This window comes from Colossoma macropomum, unplaced genomic scaffold (genome assembly GCF_904425465.1).
Source record: "Colossoma macropomum unplaced genomic scaffold, Colossoma_macropomum, whole genome shotgun sequence".
Taxonomy (NCBI): Eukaryota; Metazoa; Chordata; class Actinopteri; order Characiformes; family Serrasalmidae; genus Colossoma; species Colossoma macropomum.
In genome coordinates, this window is record NW_023494806.1 from 21,113,939 (window position 1) to 21,140,564 (window position 26,626).

Below are 26,626 nucleotides of genomic sequence, written 5' to 3' on the forward strand. Positions count from 1 at the left end.
GTAAGTGAAGTAACGTTGTCACACAGTGTTATCACTTTTACTGGAAGCTTACGCACATTTTTTTCTCCACCTCGCTCCCCTGTTTTCTCCGATAATGGTCTCGACCTGTCACGTCCTCGTTTGTTTGTACAGAAGTTTTATTTTGGAAAAGTTCCTGTTAGGAAATGAAGCCCTGCTGAGCGGAATAACGTTATTTTTTACATTTAAATCAATGTGGAGAAACGTTAAGGATATTCGCTTTGGGTTTAGCAGCGGCAGCTTTTCGTGAAGGAAGGAGGAAAAGGAGGGAGAGGAGAGGAGAGGAGAGGAGAAATGTTGAGCTGCACTGAAGACTCTGAGGATTTCAGGCTGAAGTTTCCTCTGCACTGCCTGGTGTGGGAGAATGACTACAGGAGCCTGGAAAAGGAGCTGCCCACGGTACTAAATCCGCTCTAAACGCGGAGCTTTACTACTTGTTCTTCATTTAAGGCCTTTAATAACTCTTTTTAAGTACAGCTAGCCCCTTTAGCACGAAGCTAAAGTCTCAGTCGCCAGCTTCTTTTTCGAACTTCCCCGTTCCACCTTAAATGGGGCAGCAGCTTCATTCTGGCGCCTGAGGCGCTATAATAGCTGCTGCACTATTTAAGGTGGAACTGGAAAGTTCGAACAAGAAGCTGTTAGCCGGTAGTGTTGTTAGCGTTAGCTTTAGCTTTGTTGGGGAGGTCAGTAAGCTGGCTGTACTGTGAAGACTGACTGTTATAAATGGAGTTTAGTTGTACAGAAATATTAGAGATTAAGGTCAAATATCCGTTAGCTGGATAAGAGAAGCTGGGCTGCACAGTGTAAACAGAGGCATTCAGTCGAGCTAATACCTTTTAGATCAGTCAGTCACATTAAGATTAACGATATTACGAAGTAACATTACCAGTAGTTTAGCAGGACCCCCACACAGCAGGGTGGTGGATCATCCTCAGCAGTGACACTGACGTGGTGGTGGTGTGTTAGTGTGTGTTGCGCTGGTCTGAGTGGATCAGACACAGCAGTGCTGCTGGGGTTTTAAACACCTCAGTGTCACTGCTGGACTGAGAACCAGAAACATCCAGCCGTCCTGTGACCACCGATGAAGGACTACAGGATGACCAACACAAACTGTGCAGCAGCAGATGAGCTATTGTCTCTGACTTTACATCTACAAGGTGGACTGACAAGGTAGGAGTGTCTAATAGAGTGGACAGTGAGTGGACACAGTGTTTAAAGACTCCAGCAGCACTGCTGTGTCTGATCCACTCGCACCAGCACAACACACACTAACACACCACCACCACATCAGTGTTACTGCAGTGCTGGGAATGATCCACCACCCAAATAATACCTGCTCTGTGAGGGTCCATGGGGGTCCTGACCACTGAAGAACAGGGTGAAAGGGGGCTAACAAAGTACACAGAGAAACAGATGGACTGCAGTCTGTAACTGTAGAACTACAGAGTCCTCCTATGTGGTCAGTGGAGCTGATAAAATAGACAGTAAGTGTAAATACTAGAAAGTGGTTTCAGTGAAATGGCCAATTAGAGTATATTAGGGTAGCTACATCGAGATCAAGTTGCTCATACACTTGTAGATCGGTTCAGTCAAATCCCTTTAGATCACCTACATTAATATCACACTCATACAGCCACACATGAGCCTAAGGTCACCGTGCCCAAAGCTAAGCGAGGGCTAGAGGGGTATAAAGGCCCCCAGCACTGGGCTGTGGAGCAGTGGAACTGTGTTCTCTGGAGTTATGAAGCTCCATCCATGGTTTTGGAGTTCTACCAGTCTTGAGAGTTCACATCCAACACACCAACTAATATTCAGAAGCCCCTGAAGGCCTTCATTACCCGGATCAGGTGTGTTAGACTAGGGTAAACTCTGAAGGGTGGTAGATCTCCAGGACCAGGACTAGGCTCCCCTAAGTTGGAGCGGACCAGAACTGATCATCCAACACCAGTATCTGACCCCACTAATGCTCTTGTGGCTGAATGCAATCAAATCCTCACAGCAATGTTCCAACATCTGCCTTCTCAGAAGATTAGAGGCTGTTACTAAAGCAAAGGTGGACAAACTTCCTATTATACCCTAAATTTCAAAAGAAACACTGGATGAACAGAAAGTGCAACCAACTTCTGAGACTGAACTTTGGAGGTGTGTCTGCAGGTTTCTTTGAGAAGCTGTAAGCGAGTCTCATGGAAAGAATGGAAGCTGTAATAAAGGCAAAAGGAGAACACTAGATACTGGAAAAAATGACATTTTCTGTGGTTTCCTGTTAAATATATATATATTTTTTGTGACACTGAAAAATAAATAACTTGTACTTAATGACTTAATGTTTTCACTGGAAATGAAACAAAAGGGTCTCTGACTTTTACCCAGTTCTTTAAGGTATGTTTAGTTATTTTTAGATTCATCACCTGATGATTGTTGCACTATTCTGTGAAGTAAACACATGCACTTTTGTTTCTGTTTGGGTTACAGCATAACGTAGAGGAGGTGGACCCCCGAGGCCGGACCCCGCTACACCTGGCCGTGTCACTGGGACACCTGGAGTCTGTCAGAGTGCTGCTGAGACATGGCGCCGAGGTGACCAAAGAAAACGCCAAAAACTGGACTGGTGGGTGTCACACAGAGAGTTCAGGCACTGTTGTAGGTTCATGTCAGTCGTCACAGAATAGTGAGGTATTTCACTGTAAGGGTGTGTGTGTGTGTGTGTGTGTGTGTGTGTGTGTTGTGTAATGAAAATAGTTGACATTGTTAAAAGTTGATGCATTAAGCTTAAAATGTTGACGCTCGTCTGTGCAGAGCTACAGAAAAGATGTTACCCTGTGGGGAAAAAAAATGGCTAGCAGAGATGGAACTGAACAAAGTCCACTCGATTAAAAGGAATTTCTGTATAATTCAGTGTTTGAGATGTAAACAGAGTCATTCAGAGTGGTTTGGTGTGAAATGGTTGATTGTAGAGACTCAGATTTCTTTATAGTGGTGGTGATAGGAACCAGGGGTCACCATGACTACAACACAAATATAGACATTTTATTTACTATCCTAAACCACCAGTGAACCTACACAAGTCTTCTGAGTTTTATATGAAATACTGATGAAGGTAAAATAGTGATAAATCTGAAAACAAGTTTTCTTTTGTCTTTCCTCACAACATCCTGCATGTATCCCTCCACCATGAATGGATTTTAACATACATGTTTTGGACCAAAACTTTCTCATAACTGTAGTAAAACAGTGTCTCAGACATCAGACAGTGAATTCATAACCATTTCGTATAATACCTTTCTGTGAGGGAGCTTTTAGAGGTGGACGTCTGGTTCCTATCACCACCACTGTAACCAATACTGACCCTGTAAGTTTCTCTAGAACAGAGCGTTTCACACCAAACCACTCTGAATGACTCTGTTTACATCTTAACCATTTATTTATGCAGAAATTTTGGGCGTGGAGTTCCCCTTTAAGAATCAGTTCAGGGCCTGGATTCATGAATGCTTTCTTAAGAAAAATCTTGCGAAGGTTCTTCAGACAAACACTAGAAAGTTCAAAAAAACCTAAGAAGCTGTCAAATATTCTCTCAAGATGATCTAAATTATTTTCTTAAGATTTTCGTGAGTAAATCTTCATTATTTTCTCATACAAGTGTGAGTCTGTCGTAAGGTTAAGAAAACATTTAAGAAGATAATATTTTCAAGAATACCACGTCTTCTTAAAATTAATCTTAATAAATATAGTTAAGAAAAGAAAATGAGGTAATTCTTAAGAAGTTATTTGAAGAATAACAAATTTTCATAACTTTTTTTCCTTAAGAATAAAGTTATGAAAACACACATTTAAGAAGATTTTCTTTCTTAAGATACTTTCGTGAATCCGAATGACTACTCGAGTGCCCACAAACACCCCTAGACTGGAGTTTGCTTCTTTATTGTGCACTCTTAAAATAGAAGGTTCTTTAAGGGTTCTTTAGTAAAGAGAAACCCTCTACAAAGTAACACTCAAAGAACACTTTGCATGATTGAAGTGTTCTTTGCATCATGAAAGGGTTCCTTCAGAATGTGCTGTAGATGGTTCTGTATAGAACCTTTTTGAGGAGAGCTCTGTATAGCACCCGAGAAGGATTCTTCTATTGTTGCAAGCCTGACACTGTATCAAAAGAAGAACCTTTTGGGTGCTATATAGAACCCGTTTCAGAAAGCACATTTTGAAGAACACTTTCATGATGCAAAGAACCCTTTTATCATGCGACAGCGTTCTTTGAGATTTTTTTTTTTACTAAATAACCCTTAAGGAACCATCTTTTTAAGTGTGCAGCACTGGAGCTGTGAGGCTAATGTAGCTAATGAGTAATGGGAGCTTATACACTCACCAAATTAGCATCATGCTAACTGCATACTTGAATCCACACACATTCTCCTGAGACCGTGTGGAGTTGTTAAGTAATCTCTGATAGACTTGCTTAAGTGTAACTTACTCAGCTATAAAAATGGGCTAAAATATGTAGCATAGCTAAAGGCAGTGTTAGCAATATTTTGAGACATGAATTTAGCATTCATTGTAAAAATCATTGTAACTGTAGCTTTATTATTATTATCGTTGTTATTATTATTATTATCATTATTATTATTATTATTATTATTACAACTAAAGTATTTTTATAGGTGGCACTTAGATAAACGAAATATCGTGATGCATGTCATGAATTGTGAAAAGAAAGTATTGTGATGCATTTTTTCCACATCGTTCTGTTGTCCATACTTATAGATAACAATGAGTGTGTTTACATGCACTCAGTAATCCGATCATATTCAGATTTCTGCAGTTGTCTGATTATTCAAATGGTCATGTAAACAGTATACTCTGATTTCGTAGAAGGGAGGAAGGGCTAGAAATCCGATTAAGAAATAAAGAGAGCTGGATTTTAGCTCACTAATCAGATTTCTCAGTGCATGTTAGACTCTTACTCTGATTTCTTTCGGATTTCTCAGTCTGTGCATGAGCAAAAACAGACGATGGTACCGGAAATAAGCGAGCAGCGTCGCCGCGAGACGCAGCAAAACACTTTTGGAGCGACGCTGAAACCGAATACATGCTTGACGAAATGAAGGACTTAAATATTCTTCATCTTCTAGATCATGTTTGTTCGTATTTTCAGATAAAGTGACTCGATGTTTTTTAAAAAGCTGCGGCATGAAGTTTGAGTTTTATATTCTGTTTATGTCTCGTCTTCTTCTGTGAGGTTATTGGCTGGATGCAAGGCAGAAATCCGATTACTGCCTGACTCATGTAGACCCGGAGTTTCCTTATTATCTGATTACTCAAGTGAATGTAATTGTGATGATTAGATCACTGACAAAATCTGATTTTCTGCAGATATCAGATTACTGAGTGCATGTAAACACACTCAATGTGTCATACAATGTTAGAAACTACATATGCGAGTCTATTAGAGATACTGAACAACTTCACACAGTTTGAGGCAAGTGTCTGATAATTTAGGCATACAATTAGCATCATGCTAACCCAGTAACCTGAAGGCTTTTAGCCACCTGTTGTGCTAACTTCATGCACATACTTGCCTCAGTAATCTCTAATAGACTTGTTTATTTAGCCTTTATTAGCCTCATAAATTCAGACCCTAAACATGTCGTGGCTGATTTGGGGTAAAACTGTACACATTATATTTTTTGGTTTATTCATTGTTTTCAGTGCGGTAAGTACAGTCACTGTGTGCATCTGTGTTAGTGCTGGTCTCACCAGCTAAACTGGATTTAGAACTGTGGTTCCTCTTTCTCTGTGTTCTCTGATGCAAGATGTTCATGGCTGATGATGTTTGTAGATTTTAATTATGAGCCGCTGAACTCCGGAAGAAGCAGCACTGCAGGACCATTTAACGCCTCAGTCAGCACATAATAAAGCAGCCCAGCTGCCTCAGGACTTTCTCAGTCCTCTTCACACCAGCTGCTTAGAGTGAAAGGGATGTTTACCTGCAAATGACCTGAGGCGATTCGTTCCGTATACAAGTAACGAAGGAGTGAACAGATAATTGATGGACTGATGTTCTACTTCTGAAGTATAATAAGGGTAGAGTTCATTCTTCCCAGCACTAGTTTCTTAGTTGATGGTGCCTAATTCTTAAGTTACTGAGTAATTTATAGTAGGTACTGGATTTTAAATATATACTAATAATAATTAATAGTATTCACTAAATAATTTATAGTAATTACTGAAAAAATCTACAGTAGTTACAGAATAATCCAGACTGTATATAGTAGATACAGAATAATTCATAAATGTTACTGAATAATCTGTAATAGACACTGAATAATTCATAAATGTTGAGTTATTCATATTAGATACTTAATAATTTACAGTAGATACTGAATAATTCATAGCAGATGCTGAATAATTAATAGCAGATGCTGAATTATTAATAGCAGATGCTGAATTATTAATAGCAGATACTGAATAATTAATAGCAGATGCTGAATAATTAATAGCAGATACTGAATAATTCATAGTAGATACTGAATAATTCATAGTGGATACTGAGTAATTTATAGTATATGCTGAATAATTTATAGTAGATACCGAATAATTTATAGTAGATGCTGAATAATTTGTAGTGGATACTGAATAATTCATAGTAGATACTGAATAAATTTTAGTAGATACTGACTAATTTATAGCAAATGCTGAATAATTCATAGTAGATACCGAATAATTTGTAGTGGATACTGAATAATTTACAGTAGTTGCTGAATGTTGTTAGTTACTGAATAAGTCTTAAGATTAGATGAACAGTTTAGTCAATGAAGTATGAAATAAAGTGAGTAGCTGCAAATTAGCATTTTGTAAATATCATCATGATAATAGAAGGTTCCATTCATGATTAGGCACATATACCATATACCATATTTCATTACTGCAGCCATTTAATAACTCAGTAATGAGCTGAGAGAGTCGTAGAGCAGTTGAATGCAGGGGAGTTGAATGCAGGGGAGTTGATTGCAGGGGAGTTGAATGCAGGGGAGTTGAATGCAGGGGAGTTGAATGCAGAGGAGTTGAATGCAGGGGAGTTGAATGCAGAGGAGTTGAATGCAGGGGAGTTGAATGCAGGGGAGTTGAATGCAGGGGAGTTGAATGCAGGGGAGTTGAATGCAGAGGAGTGAATGCAGGGGAGTGAATGCAGGGGAGTTGAATGCAGGGGAGTTGAATGCAGGGGAGTTGAATGCAGGGGAGTTGAATGCAGGGGAGTTGAATGCAGAGGAGTTGAATGCAGAGGAGTTGAATGCAGAGGAGTTGAATGCAGAGGAGTTGAATGCAGAGGAGTTGAATGCAGAGCGTGTGGAAGCAGCTGCAGGTTTGTGTGGGTGAGGGTGAAAGTCAGTGCCCTGCACGCTTGACTGTTCACTGAGAAAAACTCGATCAGATAAAAGAAACCAAAACAAGCCACGAGGAAGTTGAGAGGTTTCTCAGTGCAGAAGGCAAAGAAACTAATAATCATCTCCTGATACCGACCTCCCCCCGAGTGCGTTAACCCCTCCACCTCCAGACCGGTTACTGTAATGTGGCTTCACCATTGAGTTAACCCTCTACTGCACACCTTAATAGAGCATTTAAAAAAAATCGCTTTTCTTCCATAAAATTGACCTGATTATTACATTCAGAAACATTTTTTGAATAATTATGTGTGAAGGGGTCCTTTTGGTGTATGTTGCCTTGAGGCAACATTGTGCGACAATGGGATGAAATAATATAGATCCGCGATTTCGGAAAGTGGTGAGACCTGGCTTGTGACTCATTAAATCCCTTCCACTGTCACACAGTGTTGCTTCTAGGCGACGTATTTCTGCAAAGTCGCATAACTAAAAAATGATATTGAATGTTAAAAAGAGGTTTAAAAGTGCAAACTAAGAGACAGTGTGACCAAATACATGCTTTTTTACTGACTTACTCAAACTCTGCCCTTTATTGTTAACCCTGTCAGTGTCCTTAAATATGTATAATGTAGTTGTAAAGTGAGGACAGTGTTTGTTGCCCTGAGGCAACATCGGGCTGCATGATGAACTACATTTACATTGGTTTACTTTCTGTACCAACTGAAAGCTCTGAATCTGCACTTTAAACATGATTTCTCTGCACGTTTCAATGAGCTGCAAGTGAGAAATAATTAAACGAGATGTAAAAGCAGCTGTTCAAAAGCAAATTCACTGTAGAGGAGCTTTAATAAGTGTCTGTTCAGGCTATGTTTCTACTCCGACTACAGCTTTAGTTTTTCGGGTCCTGCAGTGTTTGAACAGGCCTCTGTTTATGGTGCTGACTGACTTATAGTCTGACTGGGACATGGTGTGTTCATTTGTGTGACATAGGAATGTAGCGTGTTTGTTTTTGTATATGTTTGGGACTTAACACACTGTGACTGTGCAGGAAAAGCAGAGGTAGCTGCCTTGTGAGGACATGGCAGTTTGTACACAAGCGCCATGTTTTGTTGTTTAAGAAAACATTTGTTTTGGATCCTGAGGTTAAAGATAGTATTAGTCGTTGAGTTACGCTCAGAAAATTCTTATACCTATAGATATTTACATATATATTACATATGGGTATTATTATTTTATTACTATGCATATTATTTATGACCACCTCCTTGTTTCTACCCTCATTGTCCATTTTATCAGCTCCACTTACTATATAGGTGCACTTTGTAGTTCTACAGTTACAGACTGTAGTCCATCTGTTTCTCTGCATACTTTGTTAGCCCCCTTTTACCCTGTTCTTCAGTGGTCAGGACCCCCATAGACCCTCTCAGAGCATGTACTATTTGGGCGGTGGATCATTCTCAGCACTGCAGTAACACTGACGTGGTGGTGGTGTGTTAGTGCGTGTTGCGCTGGTACGAGTGGATCACACACAGCTGTGCTGCTGGAGTCTTTAAACACTGTGTCCACTCACTGTCCACTCTATTAGACACCCCTACCTTGTAAGTCCACCTTGTAGATGTGAAGTCAGAGACGATAGCTCATCTGCTGCTGCACAGTTTGTGTTGGTCATCCTCTAGTCCTTCATCAGTGGTCACAGGACGCTGCCCACAGGATGCTGTTGGCTGGATGTTTTTGGTTGGTGGACTATTCTCAGTCCAGCAGTGACACTGAGGTGTTTAAAAACTCCAGCAGCACTGCTGTGTCTGATCCACTCAGACCAGCACAACACACACTAACACACCACCACCACTTCAGTGTTACTGCAGTGCTGAGAATGATCCACCACCCAAATAGTACCTGCTCTGTTAGGGTCCATGGGGGTCCTGACCACTGAAGAACAGGGTAACAAAGCATGCAGAGAAACAGATGGACTACAGTCTGTAACTGTAGAACTACTAAGTGCTCCTATATGGTCAGTGTGTAGAAGCAGTGAGGAGGGTTTAATGAAGTGGCCGGTCCGTGTGTGTAGTACATGTGGAACGTACCACTGTCACATAAAGACACTCGCAGGCTTATAAAACATATGGATTTTTACCTGTGTTCTGCTCTTCCAGTCCTCCAGGAGGCGGTCAGTACCGGAGACCCGGAGATGGTGCAGCTGGTCCTGCAGCGGCGTGATTACCTCAAAGCCTCCACCGCGCTGGGGGGCGTGCCAGAATTACTGTGCAAGATCCGAGAGGTCAGTGTCGGGTCAGCTCAGGACGATCAAGAATGTTGACTGTTATCGCAGAGTTTTTATTTTAGCTCCAACCAGGTCACTTAGTTAGCTACTTTAGAGGAAATGCATCTGGCTACCAGGTTAGCCAGCTGTCTACATATAACAGACTGAGGTTCTCACGTTCCTACAGGTCATACTTGGCTAACAGCAGTTTGTCAGAAGTGGGTAACAGCAGTTTACTAGAGGAAACTGCGATGGAAATTTACCATGGAAACTGATTACAAAATAATGTAAAGCAGTGTTTTTTCCAGAGTTGGCTAACATCATTTAACCTGAGTGAACTAATGGTTGGTTAGAGTTAGTTTACAACAGTTGGCCAACTTTCTACCCACAGCACAACTGAAAGCCTTTCTTAATATTAAATTACAGCATTTTATGCAGAAGCAGTGAACGTTCAGGTTGACGCTTCAAGGTTTCTTAATTTCATTACTATAAATATCAGAGCTACAGTGAAACAGTTCTAGGCTGAGATTTGTTCCCATACATCACGTCCCCTCCCTTCACGTCCCCTCCCTTCCTCCATCTCGCTATCTGTAAGTGTGTCCAGTTCCGGTCCTGGAGGCCACCGTCCAGCACAGTTTGGTGATTTGCCTGTTCAAACGAAACAACTAAAGTCAGTCATTCAGTTGAATCGTGTGTTTGAGCAGGAAGATCACCAAAGTGCTGCACTTCACACTTTGAGTTCTACACCAGGCAAATCCGTTACTCCTGCATGATAATCAGAGATGCTCTCTCTCCTGTGTCAGTGCCTCTGTAAGCCTTAGTGCCTCTGGACTGTGAAATTCAAGAGGGAACAAATCTAAACTTACGGAGCTCCAGGTTGACACATCTGAATAGTTCACGTTTGTTACAGCGGCCCTAAAAAGTATTTGGACAGTTGTGCCCTACTTAAAAATGAAAATGTTGATTGTGCTGGGAAATAAAATGTCAAACCGAGTGGGATTCATTTTAAACAGTTATTTCATTTGACAAAGTGTTCTCTCAGACGGCGGCTGGTGAGTGTCAGATCATTAGTTCTTTGCAAACGACTGCAGGTTTGCATGCATCCAGAATGTCTTCGTACACTTCTGAGTTCATTAAACCATCAGTGAACACAAGCCGAGCAACAAAGCCAGCTCAAGACGTTAGTGTTTTAAACATGTTATGAAGTAACCTAAGGCTGGCTTTACACAGTGGAACTTCCATGCAACTAGTTGCATGTAACATTTATTTCTGTGCAGTTTGACAGTTCAGGAACAAAGTTGCATGCAACACAATTTATTACTTTGCTAGTCATCCAAATTAGCATCATATATTTTTTGATATTGTTCTCTCTGTATGAAGTTATCTGTGACGTGTTGTTTACATTAAACAAAGTTTAATTACATAAAGTTAATCAGGAGAATCTAATTTTCCATCATCCAATAAAACATCTTCTGTTTTATTTTCTTGCCCATTAATCTGGTGAACCCAGTCGTTTGAATTGATGTCGTTTGCTGTGATCCTGTGTTGCATTATCAGTGTTTTGATTGGCTGTTTCATGCAACTAAATCCTTTAAATGAGGTTTTGCAGTGATCCTAATATAAAGTTTCTCTTTTCTCCAGTCTCCAGATTTCTACATGGAGATGAAGTGGGAGTTCACCAGTTGGAGTAAGTACCAGTTACAGCCCACAGACTGGAATGCTTCTGTCTGATTTTCTTCAGTCTGATCAAAGCTGTTTGTTGAGACAGAATTTTAGACGGTTTAGCCCCGCCCACCCAGCCTGCAGCAATTTAGCCCCACCCATCCGGCCTGCAGCAGTTTAGCCCCACCCCATATCTTTCTTCGAAGATGTATGTATAAAAAGATTCTACGATGAAACCAGTTTGTCCAAACCAGTTTAAAACAGTTTGTAGGATCTTGTAAAAATGAAGACGTTGTTGATGATAAACGGAGCTGGAAGTCTGAACAGCATTGAGAATGAAATTATACAGAAACTGACAACCACAGAGCCTCATATTCGAAAACCGGTGACCAAATCTCGCTAATTAAACAGCTGTTCATGGTATTTTTGTGACAACAAATTCCAATAACCAGAAAATTCTAGCTTATTATTTAATAACACTTTATTTTTTTTTTTTTACCAAACCCCACCTGTGTATGTTGTTCCCAAAATACTGTAAATTGTGGATGAAGTGCTGGTTAAAGTTTTGGTTTCTAGTTTATAGCATTCCAGTCTACACTGTATCAGTTATTACTGAATAGCAGTTATTATGACCCCAAAGTTTTGAGTGGTAGTGTGCGTTTCAGCCAGGACTGCTTTCGGAATTAAGCCCATTACAGACCAACCAATCAAACCAAGGTAATTTACATATACCAGATTTAAAGGCACATTTACAAAAGCAGCCGGTTTAATTCTAATTTGCAGAGGTTTGAAAACGATCACGTAAAAATTAATAATGATTGTTTATTGTTTAATGTGGTATTTTGTGTTGTCCTGTCTGATCTCAGTCCCGCTGGTGTCCCGCGTGTGTCCGAGCGACGTGTGCCGGATCTGGAAGAGCGGAGCCAGTTTGAGAGTGGACGCCACCCTGCTGGGCTTCGAGAACATGACCTGGATTCGAGGGAGACGCAGCTACATCTTTAAAGGAGATGGTACAAACCACAGTGCACACCGACACACCTGTACTCAGCGCTGCTTGTGCACCTGCTTGATTATCATAGCTTTGAAAATGTCGTCTAGATGAGGGAATCATTGCAGAGCTGCTAGTTTTACTGTGCTCAGCCTTCTGGTGTTTTAGTGTGGAAGCCTTGTACAGTGAGCTAACAGACGTGTAATATTCATAAGTGGCATGAGCTGCAAGTTTAGCTGTGCGGCTAAGCTGCTGATAGTATATTATTATTGTAATGAAATCTGTGCCAATGCTGTGATATATTTGATTATAATTCTGTTTTTATGTAACACATTTCATGATATTTTTTTACAATATTAACCATGAATGTAAAAAGAAACTGATTTGCTTAGTTTACTCTGGAGGCTGAAGCTTCTTATTCACCAGCTTCTTCAAATGATCCATTCCACCTTAAAAGGAAATGCAGATAACACTGCTGTGCACTGAATTGACAGCATAAGACTGGCAACTTCACAGTTACAGTAAAGACCCGCTGTGTGTCTGTGTGTCCAGACAGCTGTGCTGAGCTGATGGAGGTGAACCATGATGAGGAGGTGGTGGACACAGAGAGCTTCGACATCTCCCGAGAGATCGAGGAGGTCACGCTCGACTCCATGCAGCCCAACGAGCAGGAAGTAGCCAAGCGACTGACCACGCCCATCATCAACACTTACCTGGACACCAAGGACATCTCCTTCGAGAGGTGACCCTCGTTCCTTAGAATGAATAGTTTGGTGAAAACTACATCAGAGACTCAGAGATGTCCTGTCAAATCGTCTTTAGGGCCCATACAGTACATTTTCCTTGTATTTTATTTATTTCGCTGAAGCCCACTTATGACATCTGTGGACCACTTTCCAAGTTCTACATGACCATTTTCCAACCTCTCTTTATCCCTTAGAATTAAAAAGGCTGTTTTTGAAACTGCGCCTTTAAGGCTGACATATGTAAATAAGCCCTGTTGTGATTGGCTGCACTGCATTCCATTGTGGCTCATTTGAAAAGCAGTGTGGGCTGAAACACTCCTTATAACTTCACAGTGAGTGGGCAGGGCTACTCACTGGCTGAATAGGCGGATATGTGTGAATGTGTTGGTTTTTGTGACAGCATAAAAGCAGTCAATGCAAAACAAGCTGTTTAGTTTCTATGTATGTACTGGGGAGTGAATGGAACATAAAAATAATAATAATTTTCAATAAAACAAAACTTTAACAATGTTCACAAACCACATCATTTAAAAAAAGTGAGGAAAATTCAGATTTTCACAGTGTGGGTCCTGAATTTCCACTGTAGGATGTCTTACTGTTTATCAGACTTTGTGATGCATATCTTATGTGGTAAAAAAGTTGTTGCCAATACGGCTCCACCCCCTCTCTTCAGGAAACTATACAGCATGTCAGGTTGACAGCTGAGTAAGTGGTGGGAGGTCTGGCGCACTGATTTTGTGACGTTGATTGTGTATCCAGGTGTAAATCTGGAATCTGGGGCTGGAGAACAGACAGAACAGAAGTGGTGAACGGATTCGAAGCGAAGGTGGGTGCTCTCATTGATTAGACGGATGCTGCAGCATTAGAATTAAATTAGAATGCAAAAGTTTGGGAGCCCCCAGTCGAACGATGTTTTTTTGATGTTCTAAGTGAAAATAAGTGAACACATCCTCTACAGAGACCACACTTCTGCACAATTTATTGGTTAATTACTGTTTATTTGCAATTAGTAAATAAATAGAAGTTCTAAAATTGCAGAAAAATGTCATATTTAACAAAGCATGTCATTTGACCATACGCCTCTGTCCTCATTTTAAAACACAAACACACAGAAAGGACTGGCTATATTACGTTTTTGTCTGTATTCCATTACTTGTTCCTGCATTTGTAAAATTAGCGCACTTTTCAAAATTGGTGTTTGGTGCTGTGAACCACCAGTTAAAGCAGAATTTTACCACTTTTTTTTTTAGAAATTGTGAATACTTCAGTGGTTGAGATGTAAACAGAGTGATTCAGAGTGGTTTGGTGTGAAATGGTTGATTGTAGAGACTCTTTACAGTGATGGTGAGAGGAACCAGGGGTCGCCACGACTACAACACAAATATAGACCTTTTATTTACTTTCCAAAACCACCAGTGAACCTACACGAGTCTTCTGAGGTTTTATATGTGATACTGATGATGGTTAATTAGTGATAAATATGAAAAAAATAAGTTTTCTTTGGGGACTATTTTGTCTCACAACACCCTGCATGTATCCCTCCACCATGAATGTGTTAACTCTTCTCAAAATTATCATAAAACTCAAGACATCAGGCAGTGAATTCATAACCAGTTCATGTAATAGCTGTCTGTGAGGGAGCTTTTAGAGGTGGACGTCTGGTTCCTATCACCACCACTGTGAACAATTCTGACTCTGTAAGTTTCTCTAGAACAGAGCATTTGACACCAAACCACTCTGAATGACTTAATAATACGTGTTAATAATAAAGATTTCCTTTCAAAACAAAGCACTCTGTCCCTGACAATAAGAGCAGTGTTACTTTGTTACTTATTTATTTATTTATTTATTTGTTTGTTTGTTTTTTTGGCAGGTGTTCTCAGTCAACAATGTGAACCTCGTGATTCGGACGAGGACAGAGCACCTCACTGATGAAGAGAAGGCCCGAATAAAAAGTACCTCAATATTTAATGTTATGTAACCTGTTTAAAAATAACATGCATGCGATTTGATTCTCTGGGATTCAGTGTAGTGTATTTGCTGTGAAGAGCCTGGTCTGTTTTCATTTTCATTAAGTCCTTTACGTCAGTCCTAAACCTGGAATTTCCCTTCAATTACACCTGCAATGTTCAGGTACTTTCCCTTTCACACCTGACTGCACACCTGAAGAGCCCAGAGTTCAATCAGGAAACAACAACTAGTCTCTCAACTAGTCGGACGGACTCACATTTGTCTTTATTTACAAGAGTTTTATTCCCAAATGTTTATAAGCTTTGATTTTAATTTTCTGTATTACAGAAACTTCTTAACTCTGAAAGCTTATCTGTTTAGTCACCATGACAACTTCAGTTAGGACTGAATTCAGGACAGAAGCTATTACAGAATAACAGTTCCTGACTTTATAGTCTTATCACTAACTCCAGATTAGAAAACAGAAACATCTTAACTAGACTAAACCTCCTAAATACTGTCCTAATTTTAAGACAAACCCCAGAAGTGTCTTAACTTCTGATTAAAACGTCTGTTTCTATCGTTTTATGCCGTGACAGGCAGCGTAGTTCTGCTGTGCCTGTATAGTGGGTTGCTAGGTAATAGACCTGACAGTTGATTGATGACTTTGATTGAGTAAGTTAAGACTTCCTAATGTGAGATAAGATGCTTTAAGAGAAGATTCCAAAATTAGGATAAGTTTTGCTTCTGTAGTAGGAATTTGTGAAAAACCTTATCTGAACCTTCAGATCTTAAGACAAAAACATAAGACGTTTCTGTAATACGGCCCCGGGCAAAAGAGACACGGGAGTTTGATGCTCGTTCTGGCCAAACGCTGCTGTACAAAGAAGTACTTGGCTAACTTGATTAGATGAATAAGTGAAATGTACTGGTTTTTCATCATACTTTACCAAGTAGAATAGATCAGTACTTTGCCAGGTGCAGAGCAGTAAGGCGGAACTTGTTTTTTAGCTTTGGGTTTGTCGTTGTCGTTCGCTTGCTGTCTTTATAATTCTTTCACAGCTGGTCATGGTCACGTGTCTGACGAATGAGGCGCAGTACCCTGATCTAAGTGAGCTTGTTGGCTTTTACATATGACTTGTTTTGTGCGTGCCTTGTATTCTAAAGCAGTGAAGCAGGAGGGGCCATAAATTACTGTGGTTTCCAACACAAGAATGGCAACAGGAACAGGAAATTTATCTAGCTAGCTACCGAGACATCAGCGTACTACTGAGAAAAGGGCCACAACGACATTAAACTAAGATAATACGATGGTTATTGTAGTTTTTAACGGAGAAAATTCTCACATTTGTGTGTTTCTTTGGTTTCTTGTTCAGCCACCTTGCCTGTTTTTCTTTTTTTACTCATAACACTCTGTTTGGAGTGTGTCTCTGAAAATAACCGGTCACGTAGCCCTAACACTTCACCCTACCCCTCTATCTCAACGAGGATCAGGACACCCTACCCCTAGACATGAACGAGCCAAACGGAGGGATAGGGCTCGGCGGTAGGGGCGAGGGGTGAAATGGGATTGCGCCTTTAACTCAAACTGAATTAAAATTCATCCTTTTTGTCGTGTTAGTTCTGGTCTTTGGTCATATTAAGCGCTAAAATTAATCTCATCATTTAAAAGACTAAATTCTTGTTTTTCTGTAATCTTCCATCAAAATGTGATGACTTTAGATTTTTTTTTATTATGGCACTGTGCACCAGTGGTCAGGTCAAAATAATGTTAACCAATAATATCATGTTTCAACCTCCGCCTCCTGCCACCACCACCACCATCACCACCTATCACTGAGAGAAAACACTTAGCTGCCTTTAGAGGTGCAGACATTTCCTATTAAAATTGACTTTAATTTTGACTCCAGGTTTACATTTTACTGTATAACATTAAGTTCAGCAGCTACAGGTGTCAAGCACAAGTTGTGGAAAATCAGATGCATTTCAAAATAAAAGTGCACAGTCAAAAGTCCTGTTTATTTTTAAAAAAAGTTAGTAAAACCACCAGTTAAGTTACCGCTGCAGTAAACCAGGGTGAATGAGATCCACTGATTCAGATTGTGGATTTTAATTGTTCCTCTTTGATGTAGGTGAAAGGAACATCCTGGAATCTTTTCTTGGGACAGTAGAGCAGCAGATCAGCGCTCAAGGGGTGAGGCCTGTTTGTGGACACACAGTCTCTTAAATAAAGCCTTTTCTATTAATGTAAAGTACAACCCCATTTCCAAAAAAGTTGGGACGCTGTGCAGAATGTAAATGAAAATAGGATGCAATGATGTGCAAATCATACCTCAAAGACAACATCTCAAATGTTGAAACTGAGAAATGTGATTGTTTTTTGAAAAATATATGCCCATTTTGAATTTAATGCCAACAACATGTTCCAAAAAAGTTGGGACGGGGGCCTGTTTACCACTGTGTTTCAACACCTCTTCTTTTGCCAACAGTCTGTAAGCGTTTGGGAACTGAGGAGACACTGCTGTAGTTTTGAAAATGTAAATGTTTTCCCATCTTGTTGATATAGGATTTCAGCTGCTCAACGGTTCTGATGTCTCCTTTGTCATATTTTTCATTTCATAATGCACTAAATGTTATCAGTGGGTGACAGGTCTGGACTGCAGGCCGGTCACTTTAGTTACTTCTGAATGTCATGTTATTGACCTGTTGCCAATTAACCTCCAGGTGTTTTTTTTAAGCATTACACATCTTTACCAGCCTTTTGTCGCCCTCATCCCAACTTTTTTGGAACGTCTTGTTGCCATCAAATTCAAAATGGGCAAATGTTTTTCAAAAAGCAATAAATTTTCTCAGTTTTAACATTCGATATGTTGTCTTTGTACTATATTCAATGAAATATAGGGTTTAAATGATTTGCACATCATTGCTTTTTGTTTTTATTTACATTTTTCACAGCGTCCCAACTTTTTTGGAAATGGGTTGTTCCAGGTAATTTTGGAACAGTTCTAAAGGGCTGCAGAATGCTCTATTGTTGAATGGCACAATTTATTTACCTATTTAGGGCCACGTTTGTCTGGGCTATTTTTTTTTTTTACATGGATCAAATGTAGTGTTGCCCTAAACTGCCAAAGTGTTTCACCATTAAAAGTCCAATGTATTCTCAACTTTGGTTTAATCTGGGTTTGGAAAACCAGCCAGTTGCTGTTCTTGCTTATGGCATTTAGGAAATGATAGTAACCAAGACTGAAATGAAGTGATTGTGTTGAATCCTTTCGGCAGGATTTGACTCTGGAGTACGCCACGGCCACGAACCCCACAGCCATCACTCCAGAGGAGTATTTCAATCCAGACTTTGACCTGAAAGACAGAGACATCGGCCGACCCATCGAGCTCACCATCAGAACCCAAAGGTGAAGACGTTTAAAGAGGTTTTCATATCACAGTGACACACAGTTAAGAGACAGAACTGTAAGTGAGGACACAATACAGAAAAAGGTGTTTGCGATTTGCTACACGCTATGCAGCATAATAGGTCACATGGGCTTCCTCAGTGGACTTGCTGGTTGTTCTATAGAGCGGCTGTTTGCGTTTGCCAGGTTTAAGGGTACGCTGTGGATGAGTGAGGAGCACCCCCTCTCACTGGTGGAGCAGGTGACCCCCATCATCGACCTGATGGCCCGAACCAGCACGCACTTCGCCCGTCTCCGAGACTTCATCACCCTCCGCTTCCCCCCAGGCTTCCCCGTCAAGATCGGTAGGTGAAGAAAGACGAGAAAAGCTTCTCTGCTTTGAGAAGCCGCGATGGTCGAAGGGGTTCACAGAGCTTGGATGGTTTACAGAAAGAAAAGAAAACAAAGAAGCTGAAGGAGCTGTCGTCTTCAGCCGATAGTGACCTGAGTTCCACTATTAGGCCTGTAACAATTATTACATGAACGCCTAATCGCAATTATTTGAGACGATCACATTATTTAATATTCCACAGTAAGCAGCACATGCGTTCATTGAGACTTCTTGGGACTCATGATAACAAAAACGTTCTAACTTGTGCTCTTAACATGTTGGGGGCAACGCTGAGTAATGTTGAGCACCAGAGTATTTGTTAGCTGTGTAGCTATTTCTAATGGTTTTAGCTTGCATGCTAGTAGAAGTGTTTTTGCTTATATTTTCAATCTCATATAGCTTTGCTTGACTCTGTGCATGATTCTGTGTAACTGTACACATTTGTGCATTCAGTGAAGAAGAAAATAGAATTAAGTCATAAATTACTTGTGACAATTTAGCATCAGCTAAAATTAATGATCGTGACGCCCTATACACTGTTTAAAGCTGTTTTGACTAGCATCGCCACCCAGATGAAAAACAAAGAAGCAAAAATGTTATAACTTGAAATTAATGTAAAGATATTTTGTTTCAAAGTGATTTTGGAGCTTTTCTGTCGGTCCCTTCATCATGAAATTTACACACAATGTGTGCAAGTGATGTAGAAAAGAAAAAAAATAGGAATGATAGATATTTTATACAGATTTCTGTATGAAAAGTACTTTTTTCCAATTTTGTCCAAAACTTCATAATTCAAAAACAGTAACTATAGAAAAAGGAAAAAACGCTTCTAACGTCTGTTCTTGTAACCAGACTTTATAAGTAATGGACTGTGTTCACAGGTCTGCTCATTATGTGACGTTCACACAATATGAAGGAAATAAATAAAAATTGGTTGTCTTAAGAAATTAACAGTGGGGCTCTTGAGTGCTGCAAACATCTAAGCTTTGGCCCTGTGCTCAGAAAATTGAGCATAAGAAAGAGCATAATTGTCCTTCCAGCCATCAGTGGTGTCCGTTAAGCAAAATTAGTAGTGTTCTTCTCCAAGCGTGTTGAGCTGACCAGTGATGCTGTGTTAGTGTTTGAAAAAGTGGTGGAGAGAGTGATAGGGTCCTAGCTAGTAGATGGAACTGGATATGACTACATTGGATTATCCTTCATTCATATTGTAACAGTGTAGGTGAAGAACACAAGGTAACATCTCACCTTGTTTTCATTTTTCGGCAGAAATTCCTTTGTTCCACGTGCTCAACGCTCGCATCACGTTTGGAAACGTCAACCAGTGCAGTACGGAAGAGCCTGCAGACGCAAGTAAATCGGCTGCTACGCCGTCACCAACGGACAAGAGCCCAGGAGAGGGCAGCGAAGCCTCAGGTACATCACACTAGCTAACGTTAGGGTCCACTGACATCACGGTACCGAAAGCATGAATAATGTTGTTGTTGTATTGTTATATGATGCTACCTTCACATGGTCGTGTTTTCCATTTGCAAAGTTGTAATTATAAATCTGTCTAGAATTGGAAATATGCAGGATTTGGTAGCTGTGCATGTTTGTTAAATTCGCTGCTAACGTTAGCGTAACGTTAATTAGCTAGGCTTTATTTTGCTTTCCTTAATTTTTTTGTTTGAAAAAATAAATAATTACTTACTGCTGAGCTCCCAAACTTTCCCTTGTTAAGCAGCAAGTCCGAAACTTGTTTTTTGAAAGTGCCCTATTGTAATTCGGACTCAAAGAGATGTTCAAGTGCAACTTTTAGGTTGGCAAATAAAATCCAAAAGCATGCAAAGCAGCATCAGACCTGAAGCTTCCTGTATAGTCCTCTTTACCTGAGCTCAGGTGTGTTCTCTGCTGGAAATGACCAAACCTATGGAGTCCCCTCACAGCTCTGTTTGCTGTTCTATCCAGGCCTTGCACCTTTCCAAGTGTGCCCCTCTGTGTTCACTGTTCCTGCTCACTACCGCCTCCGTGGGGGAAACAGACACAGTGCACCCCGTCACCAGGTGTCCAGCCACGACGAGGAGCTGCTGCAGTACGCCATTCACCAGAGCCTGCTGGAGTCCAGCGGCTACAGCCCACAGGTCAGATATGTCTGTGTGTATGATATAACGTGAGCTGTATGTGTTTATGCTTTATCAACACAATAACATGTATTTTAAAGTACACTGATTGGTGATTTGGCTAAAATTCTTATCACAATATATTTTTCTGTATCATTTTTAATTATTATACTATCAATAATTATCAGTAATTGTAAGGATTTCCTAATGGTGTGATACACAAAATAGCTTGGATATGTATAGATGCATGTTGTCGCTGCTGGGACAAAACCTCCTATTTTGCACTTTGCGTGTAAGTTAATGGAACAAGATTTTGGACCATTGGATCATTTTTGTTATTATATATATATATTATATATATATATATATATATATATATATATATATATATACATATTTATTATTTAAAACGGCTGGCATTTTGGAAGTCCGGAAAAAAAAATGTGAACACTACACAAATGGAGATAAAAGATTCCATCCCAACAGCAACCATTTATAATAATGTTTTTTACATAATAGATAAAGGAATATATGTAAAACTAGTTAGCGTAAGCATTATAGCATATGTTTTTACAGCATGTTTTTAAAAACTTTTTTATTTTTTCATTACAGTTAACAAGTTTTTTTCCACAGATAGTTTTAATTTTAGTAATAGTTTTACTGATAAAAACCTTGCTGTTGCAAGTGAATAGCTAGACTTCTTCTCTAATGAATAGGTACACTAGATGGCACTTCGCCACCTAGTGTACCAAAGTAGTCTTGCAAGTTGTTTGCCACAAATACAGGTTTGAGGTAACAGAACAGCATCATTTGAGCATAATTCTTTCAAATGATTTACTGAGAAAATGTGTGATTTCGATTATTATCATTACTTTTACACCGAGACCTACACTCTTAAAAATGGTTCTTCTTTGGTAAAGAAAATGGTTCTATCTTCTTTTATTGTAACAAGCTTGACATTGTAACAATAGAAGAGCCCTTTTTGGTGCTATATAGAACCCTTTTCAAAAAGGTTCCATATAGAACAGCACATTCTCTATCAATCTGAATCATGCAAACGGTTCTTTAAGTGTTTTGTAAGGGTGTTTTATATATTAGGTTCATTCAACCTAATACATAGAACCATTTTCTTTACTAAGGACCCTTGAAGAACCATCTATTTGAGTGTGTCGTATGTTTTTGTTCTCCTTTTCTAGGACTCTTGGGGTGATTCTAATGGAATTCTGACACAAAGCATGGTGAACAGCCTCAGTGATGCGTGAGTGTCACTCTCTCTGTCCTCTTTATTTTTATGCATGTGAAATTCAGAAACTCCGTTTTAACCCCGCGTTCATCCCTGCAGGACCGTCTCGGAAGGCGTCCCAGACCTGGACACCACGCCCACCAGCTCAGGCTCCACTTCCAGCCCAGACTCGGACCTGCGTCTGGCCATAGAGCTGTCCGCCCGCGCTCAGGAGGAGGAGGAGAAGAGGCGGAGAGAAGAGGAGGAGGAGTTGGAGAGGATTCTGCAGCTCTCGCTGACGGAGAAATGAGAGGACAAGGGGACGGGGAAGGACTAAAGGGAGAGTCTGTTTCCCATCGTTGCCATAAACCTCAGATCTCTTCGTCTGCACTCAAGTTCTGATGCAGCCAGCCACTTCCTACTCTGCCACTCACTAGCGTACGCCTGCGTGTTTTAGTAAAGTTTCGTTAAGGAAGAAACTCCTTTCTTAGCCTCAAGTTTAAGTATGTGGTTCCTTTAACTCATATTTGATGATCACAGAAGCTTATTTTTTAAAGATTTACTGCGTCTTCTAAGGATAACTCTTTTTCGGCCTCTCCTGAGATTCTGAGAGGAGTTCTGAGCTGCTTCTTTGAGATTACGTTGATAACAGAGTGTGTGCTCGTATGTGTCCCTGAAAGGCCAAATCTGGTGTGTGTGGGTCTGTGTGTGTGTGTTCTGTGCGCGAGCGTGGGTGTTTATATTTGTGGTTTGAGTAGCAGAACTGTAAAAGTAAGGCCTGTTTGGTTTATCATGAGCTTTCCTATCATCACAGTATCTCAGGGTTCTTCTTGGTTCCTGAAAAAGTGTTTGGTAATGTCCTTTCTAGGCTCCGCCCACAAATGCGTGCTTTCAGAACTGATGTTGTTTAGTTGCTTTACAGAAAACTGGTACAAAATCCCATTCGACCTATTGAGAAACTGTAGAACAGACTCAGTTTATATCACAATACCTACATTTAGAGCCAGTTATTCATTCAACCTATTGAGAAACTGTAGAACAGACTCGGTTTATATCACAATACCTACATTTAGAATTATCCATTTAGTCTAATGAGAATGCAACCCAATGTAATTGTTGGTATTGTGATATAAATTGTTTCTCATTAGGCTGAATGAGATTTCTACCAGTGTTGTGTAAAGCTTGTCCAACCTCACAAAGAATGCTATGAAAAACTCATTTGTGGGCGGGGCATGGACAGGGCAATGCAGTTGAGAACAGAATGTTCTGTCAAGTATCCATGGGGCTTGGTTCCCCATGCTTGGAAAATGGAGTTAAGTTAATTAGAGATCTACCGCCCTGCAAAGGTTAAGTCCAGTCCATTACTGTGGATCTACCAGTCACTTCCCATCTAACTCGCCTGATCCAGCTGATTAAGGTCATAGAAGCCAGTGGTGTTCAGACCAAATGGATCTTAAGAGTCATTAAAACCTTGTATTGGTCATCCCTGCACATTTACATTTACGGCATTTGGCAGACGCTCTTATCCAGAGCGACTAACAGTTTGATCATTTTTACACAGGTAGGCGAAGGCAGTCTTAGGAGTCTTGCCCAAGGACTCTTATCGGTGTAGTGTAGTGTGCTTTCATAGGTGGGGGATTGAACCCCAGTCTGTAGTGTAGAAGGCAGCGGTGTTACCGACTACACTATACCAACCGCTCCTAGATATCTACCACCATGGAGAAGTCACCTCCAAATACCTACATATTGCAAAAACATGTCAGTATTGCAGAAGCCAATTCTATGATATAAGCTAACAAATGATATACTGTCCAGCCCCTTTTACACGGATACACTGGACTGGATTTGGGACTGCACTCTGCAGGGCGGTCAGTCTCCAGGACGAGCGTTGGACGGCCCTAGGCCGAGGGCTTCCACATATCCAACCTGTTCGTGTGGGTGTCGTCAGACAGCTTCAGACGAGAGCGCCTCAACTCCGAAAGCAATACTAAAACCACCGTGCCTCCTCACTGTGAAAGACGAGCCTTCGTCCTGCTCTGAACTCTTCTACCGTAGACTTAGTGATGCAAATAGGCCTCAAGCTTTTATCATCTTTGCCTTGTTTTCTGCTCTCCAGCTATCGGCACCGCAGCTATGGAACATGGAGAGGAACCTTGTAGCACAGCTTGAGTATCGAAAACGATAGTTTGTCAAAAAAAAAAAAAATGGACCCGAGATGGAGCTGATCAGTCAAGGCATGATGTTTGGTGATTTTAGGAGCTACAAGGCTTGTTGGTGAGCTTCCAGTTAGGCCAATCACGATCATGATGTTTTAGCTAATGATCAATGGCGAGATGAGTAACTGCGATTGAACATTTGATTGTCTTTTTTTTTATCATTGTGATTTTGATCCAAGCCAGAAATGTTCAGTTTTGGCTAGCTTGCTTCCTCGCTGTCGACACTTGAGTAACTCAAAATAAATAGAAACATCCATCCATCTATCCATCATCTAAACCGCTTATCCTTCTGGGTCACGGTGGGGTGCTGGAGCCTATCCCAGCTGTATAAATAGAAATAGTTCAAGCTCAAATAAACAAACATTACTCACCGCCGCTCTCTAGCTTTTTGTTGGTGTTGTATCACAGACGTTGGTTTTCTTAAGACCCGATTACGCATCTCAGTAAATGTGTTTTCGGCTTTCTTTTAAGTGTATTTGTCTAAACCCAACTGATGATAACACACCCAGTTCACAAAGGGCCTCATTCACCAACCGTTCTTAAGACGAATTATTTTCTTAAAACCCACTTATGCAGTTTTCACGAAGATTCTGAGATTCACCAGAGTTTTCTTATTTGGGATTTGTTCAGAATCTACACACTCAAAGGTGGGAATAATTCTGTGGTTTAAGAACACGTCATGAATCTGACGTAGACTTTGTCTTAGGACTCTTCTGAAGAACACATTCAAGAGAAAATCTGGGAAGAGATGGTGAATGAGGCCAGTTGTTTGTTGCAGCATAAACATATTGTGAAATGTTAGAACTGTGGAAAATAATTGTAATCAGCTCAAATAATTGCAGTTATAATTGTAATTGGACTACATCCATTGCATTAGCCTCATAGCTAATATGGCAAAACTAACAACACCAAATACATCTTGGCTGGTCAGCTACATTTTGGCTAATGGAGAAAAAACTGTGAATCGAGTTATTCGCCAAGCTGTGGCTTTAAGTTCTGACCGGTGGTTTGAACTGCTGGTGGTTCAGCAGGATGTTGATGAAGGTGGAGAATGCGGGCGAGCTTGTTCTGTGGTATTCTAAAACAAGGCTTACTGTTGCGCTGTAGAGGTGCTTTCCTTCAGCTTCTAGCTCAAAAGCAACCAACGCAAAAAATGTTTTGTCTGGTTTCTGTAGAGGGCGAGGCTTTGTTTGGGTTATATGGCCTAATGAGCCTCTGAAGGTGTCTGGCAAGTGGAGTTAGGGCTCAGCTTCCATTATCTGTCACCAGTTTTTGTTTTTTTTAATATCAGTTTGCTTTCGTAAGAAATTTTACATGCGATGATATTGATTCAGTTCGCTGCACCACTTTTACTGATATTGTAGCTGCTCTTAGTGCAACAGACCAAACCTACAGCAGTGCGAGTGAATATTTCCAGTTTATGGCTCGTTTTATAACAGAAAATAATTGTTTCTTGATCTTATACTGTACGTAGGCTACATAAGCAACAAATGACAGGATGGCTGTGATGGACGATAAACAGCAGGGCATAGGCAGCAAGTCCAGATCTTCTGAATGAGACCTTTTATATCTGGTGTTTTCCTGGGTTTCTCTCTCTAACTTTCAAGGAACTAATTGCCAAATGACCTAATGAGCTTTGCCATATCAGGGTTAGCAAAGGCTAATTGTTTTCAAATAACTGTCCTGTTTGAACTGAGAATACGGTAAAATCTAATCATGCTGAAGAAATCCAGAAGGCATTTGTAAACTGTGATGTCTGTTTGAGGAAAAAAAATGTTTTCAGTTAAATAAAAGCACTTTATATGACTTAATTCATGGCTCTTTTCTGACGTTTCTAAATCTGGAACAGTTGGCACTTCAGGATCTTATCTTTTCCAGGTTCTTCTGTCGGTTCTTTCTTTATGTAGATCTACTCAAGATAGTTTATGATGAAAGTTTATTATGGTAAAATAGTGGAGAATCAGAAAAATACTATTTTGCCTGGGGATTATTTTGCCTTACGTGTACCTCTCCACCATGAATGGGTTAAAAATCACGTTTTAGTCCAAAACTTTCTCAAAACAATGGTATTAGACATCAGGCAGTGAATTCATAACCATTTCATGTTAACTCTCTGTGAGGGAGCTTTTAGAGGTGGATGTCTTGTTCCTATCACCACCACTGTGAACAATTCTGAGTCAGTAAGTTTCTCTAGAACAGAGCGTTTCACACCAAACCACTCTGAATGACTAAAGATTAAAAGGTAAATTACACAAGACAACCGACAAGCTGTGATTATTGGCACGTTTTTTTTTCAGGTGGCCTTAAAATCA

At 40.3% G+C, this 26,626-nt stretch overlaps 1 protein-coding gene across 1 annotated transcript; it reads left to right on the top strand.

The window, feature by feature from the left end:
- The first annotated feature begins 90 nt into the window (after window positions 1-90).
- Window positions 91-26,125, top strand: ankrd13a (ankyrin repeat domain 13A). The gene is made up of 15 exons (XM_036599238.1): window positions 91-417; window positions 2,491-2,626; window positions 9,545-9,669; window positions 11,293-11,338; window positions 12,180-12,323; window positions 12,854-13,043; window positions 13,807-13,873; window positions 14,921-15,002; window positions 17,130-17,191; window positions 18,277-18,407; window positions 18,594-18,751; window positions 20,044-20,190; window positions 20,725-20,897; window positions 22,073-22,134; window positions 22,219-26,125. Exons 1-15 carry the CDS (start codon window positions 313-315, stop codon window positions 22,406-22,408), a joined length of 1,818 nt encoding a protein of 605 aa, XP_036455131.1. The 5' UTR covers window positions 91-312; the 3' UTR covers window positions 22,409-26,125.
- The last annotated feature ends 501 nt before the right edge of the window (window positions 26,126-26,626 follow it).

Coding starts and splice junctions, on each gene's coding strand:
- ankrd13a (XM_036599238.1), top strand. CDS start 313: ATGTTGAGCTGCACTGAAGACTCTGAGGATTTCAGGCTGAAGTTTCCT. Junction 13,874..14,920: donor TGAACGGATTCGAAGCGAAG/GTGGGTGCTCTC, acceptor TTTTTTTGGCAG/GTGTTCTCAGTCAACAATGT. Junction 18,752..20,043: donor AGGCTTCCCCGTCAAGATCG/GTAGGTGAAGAA, acceptor ATTTTTCGGCAG/AAATTCCTTTGTTCCACGTG.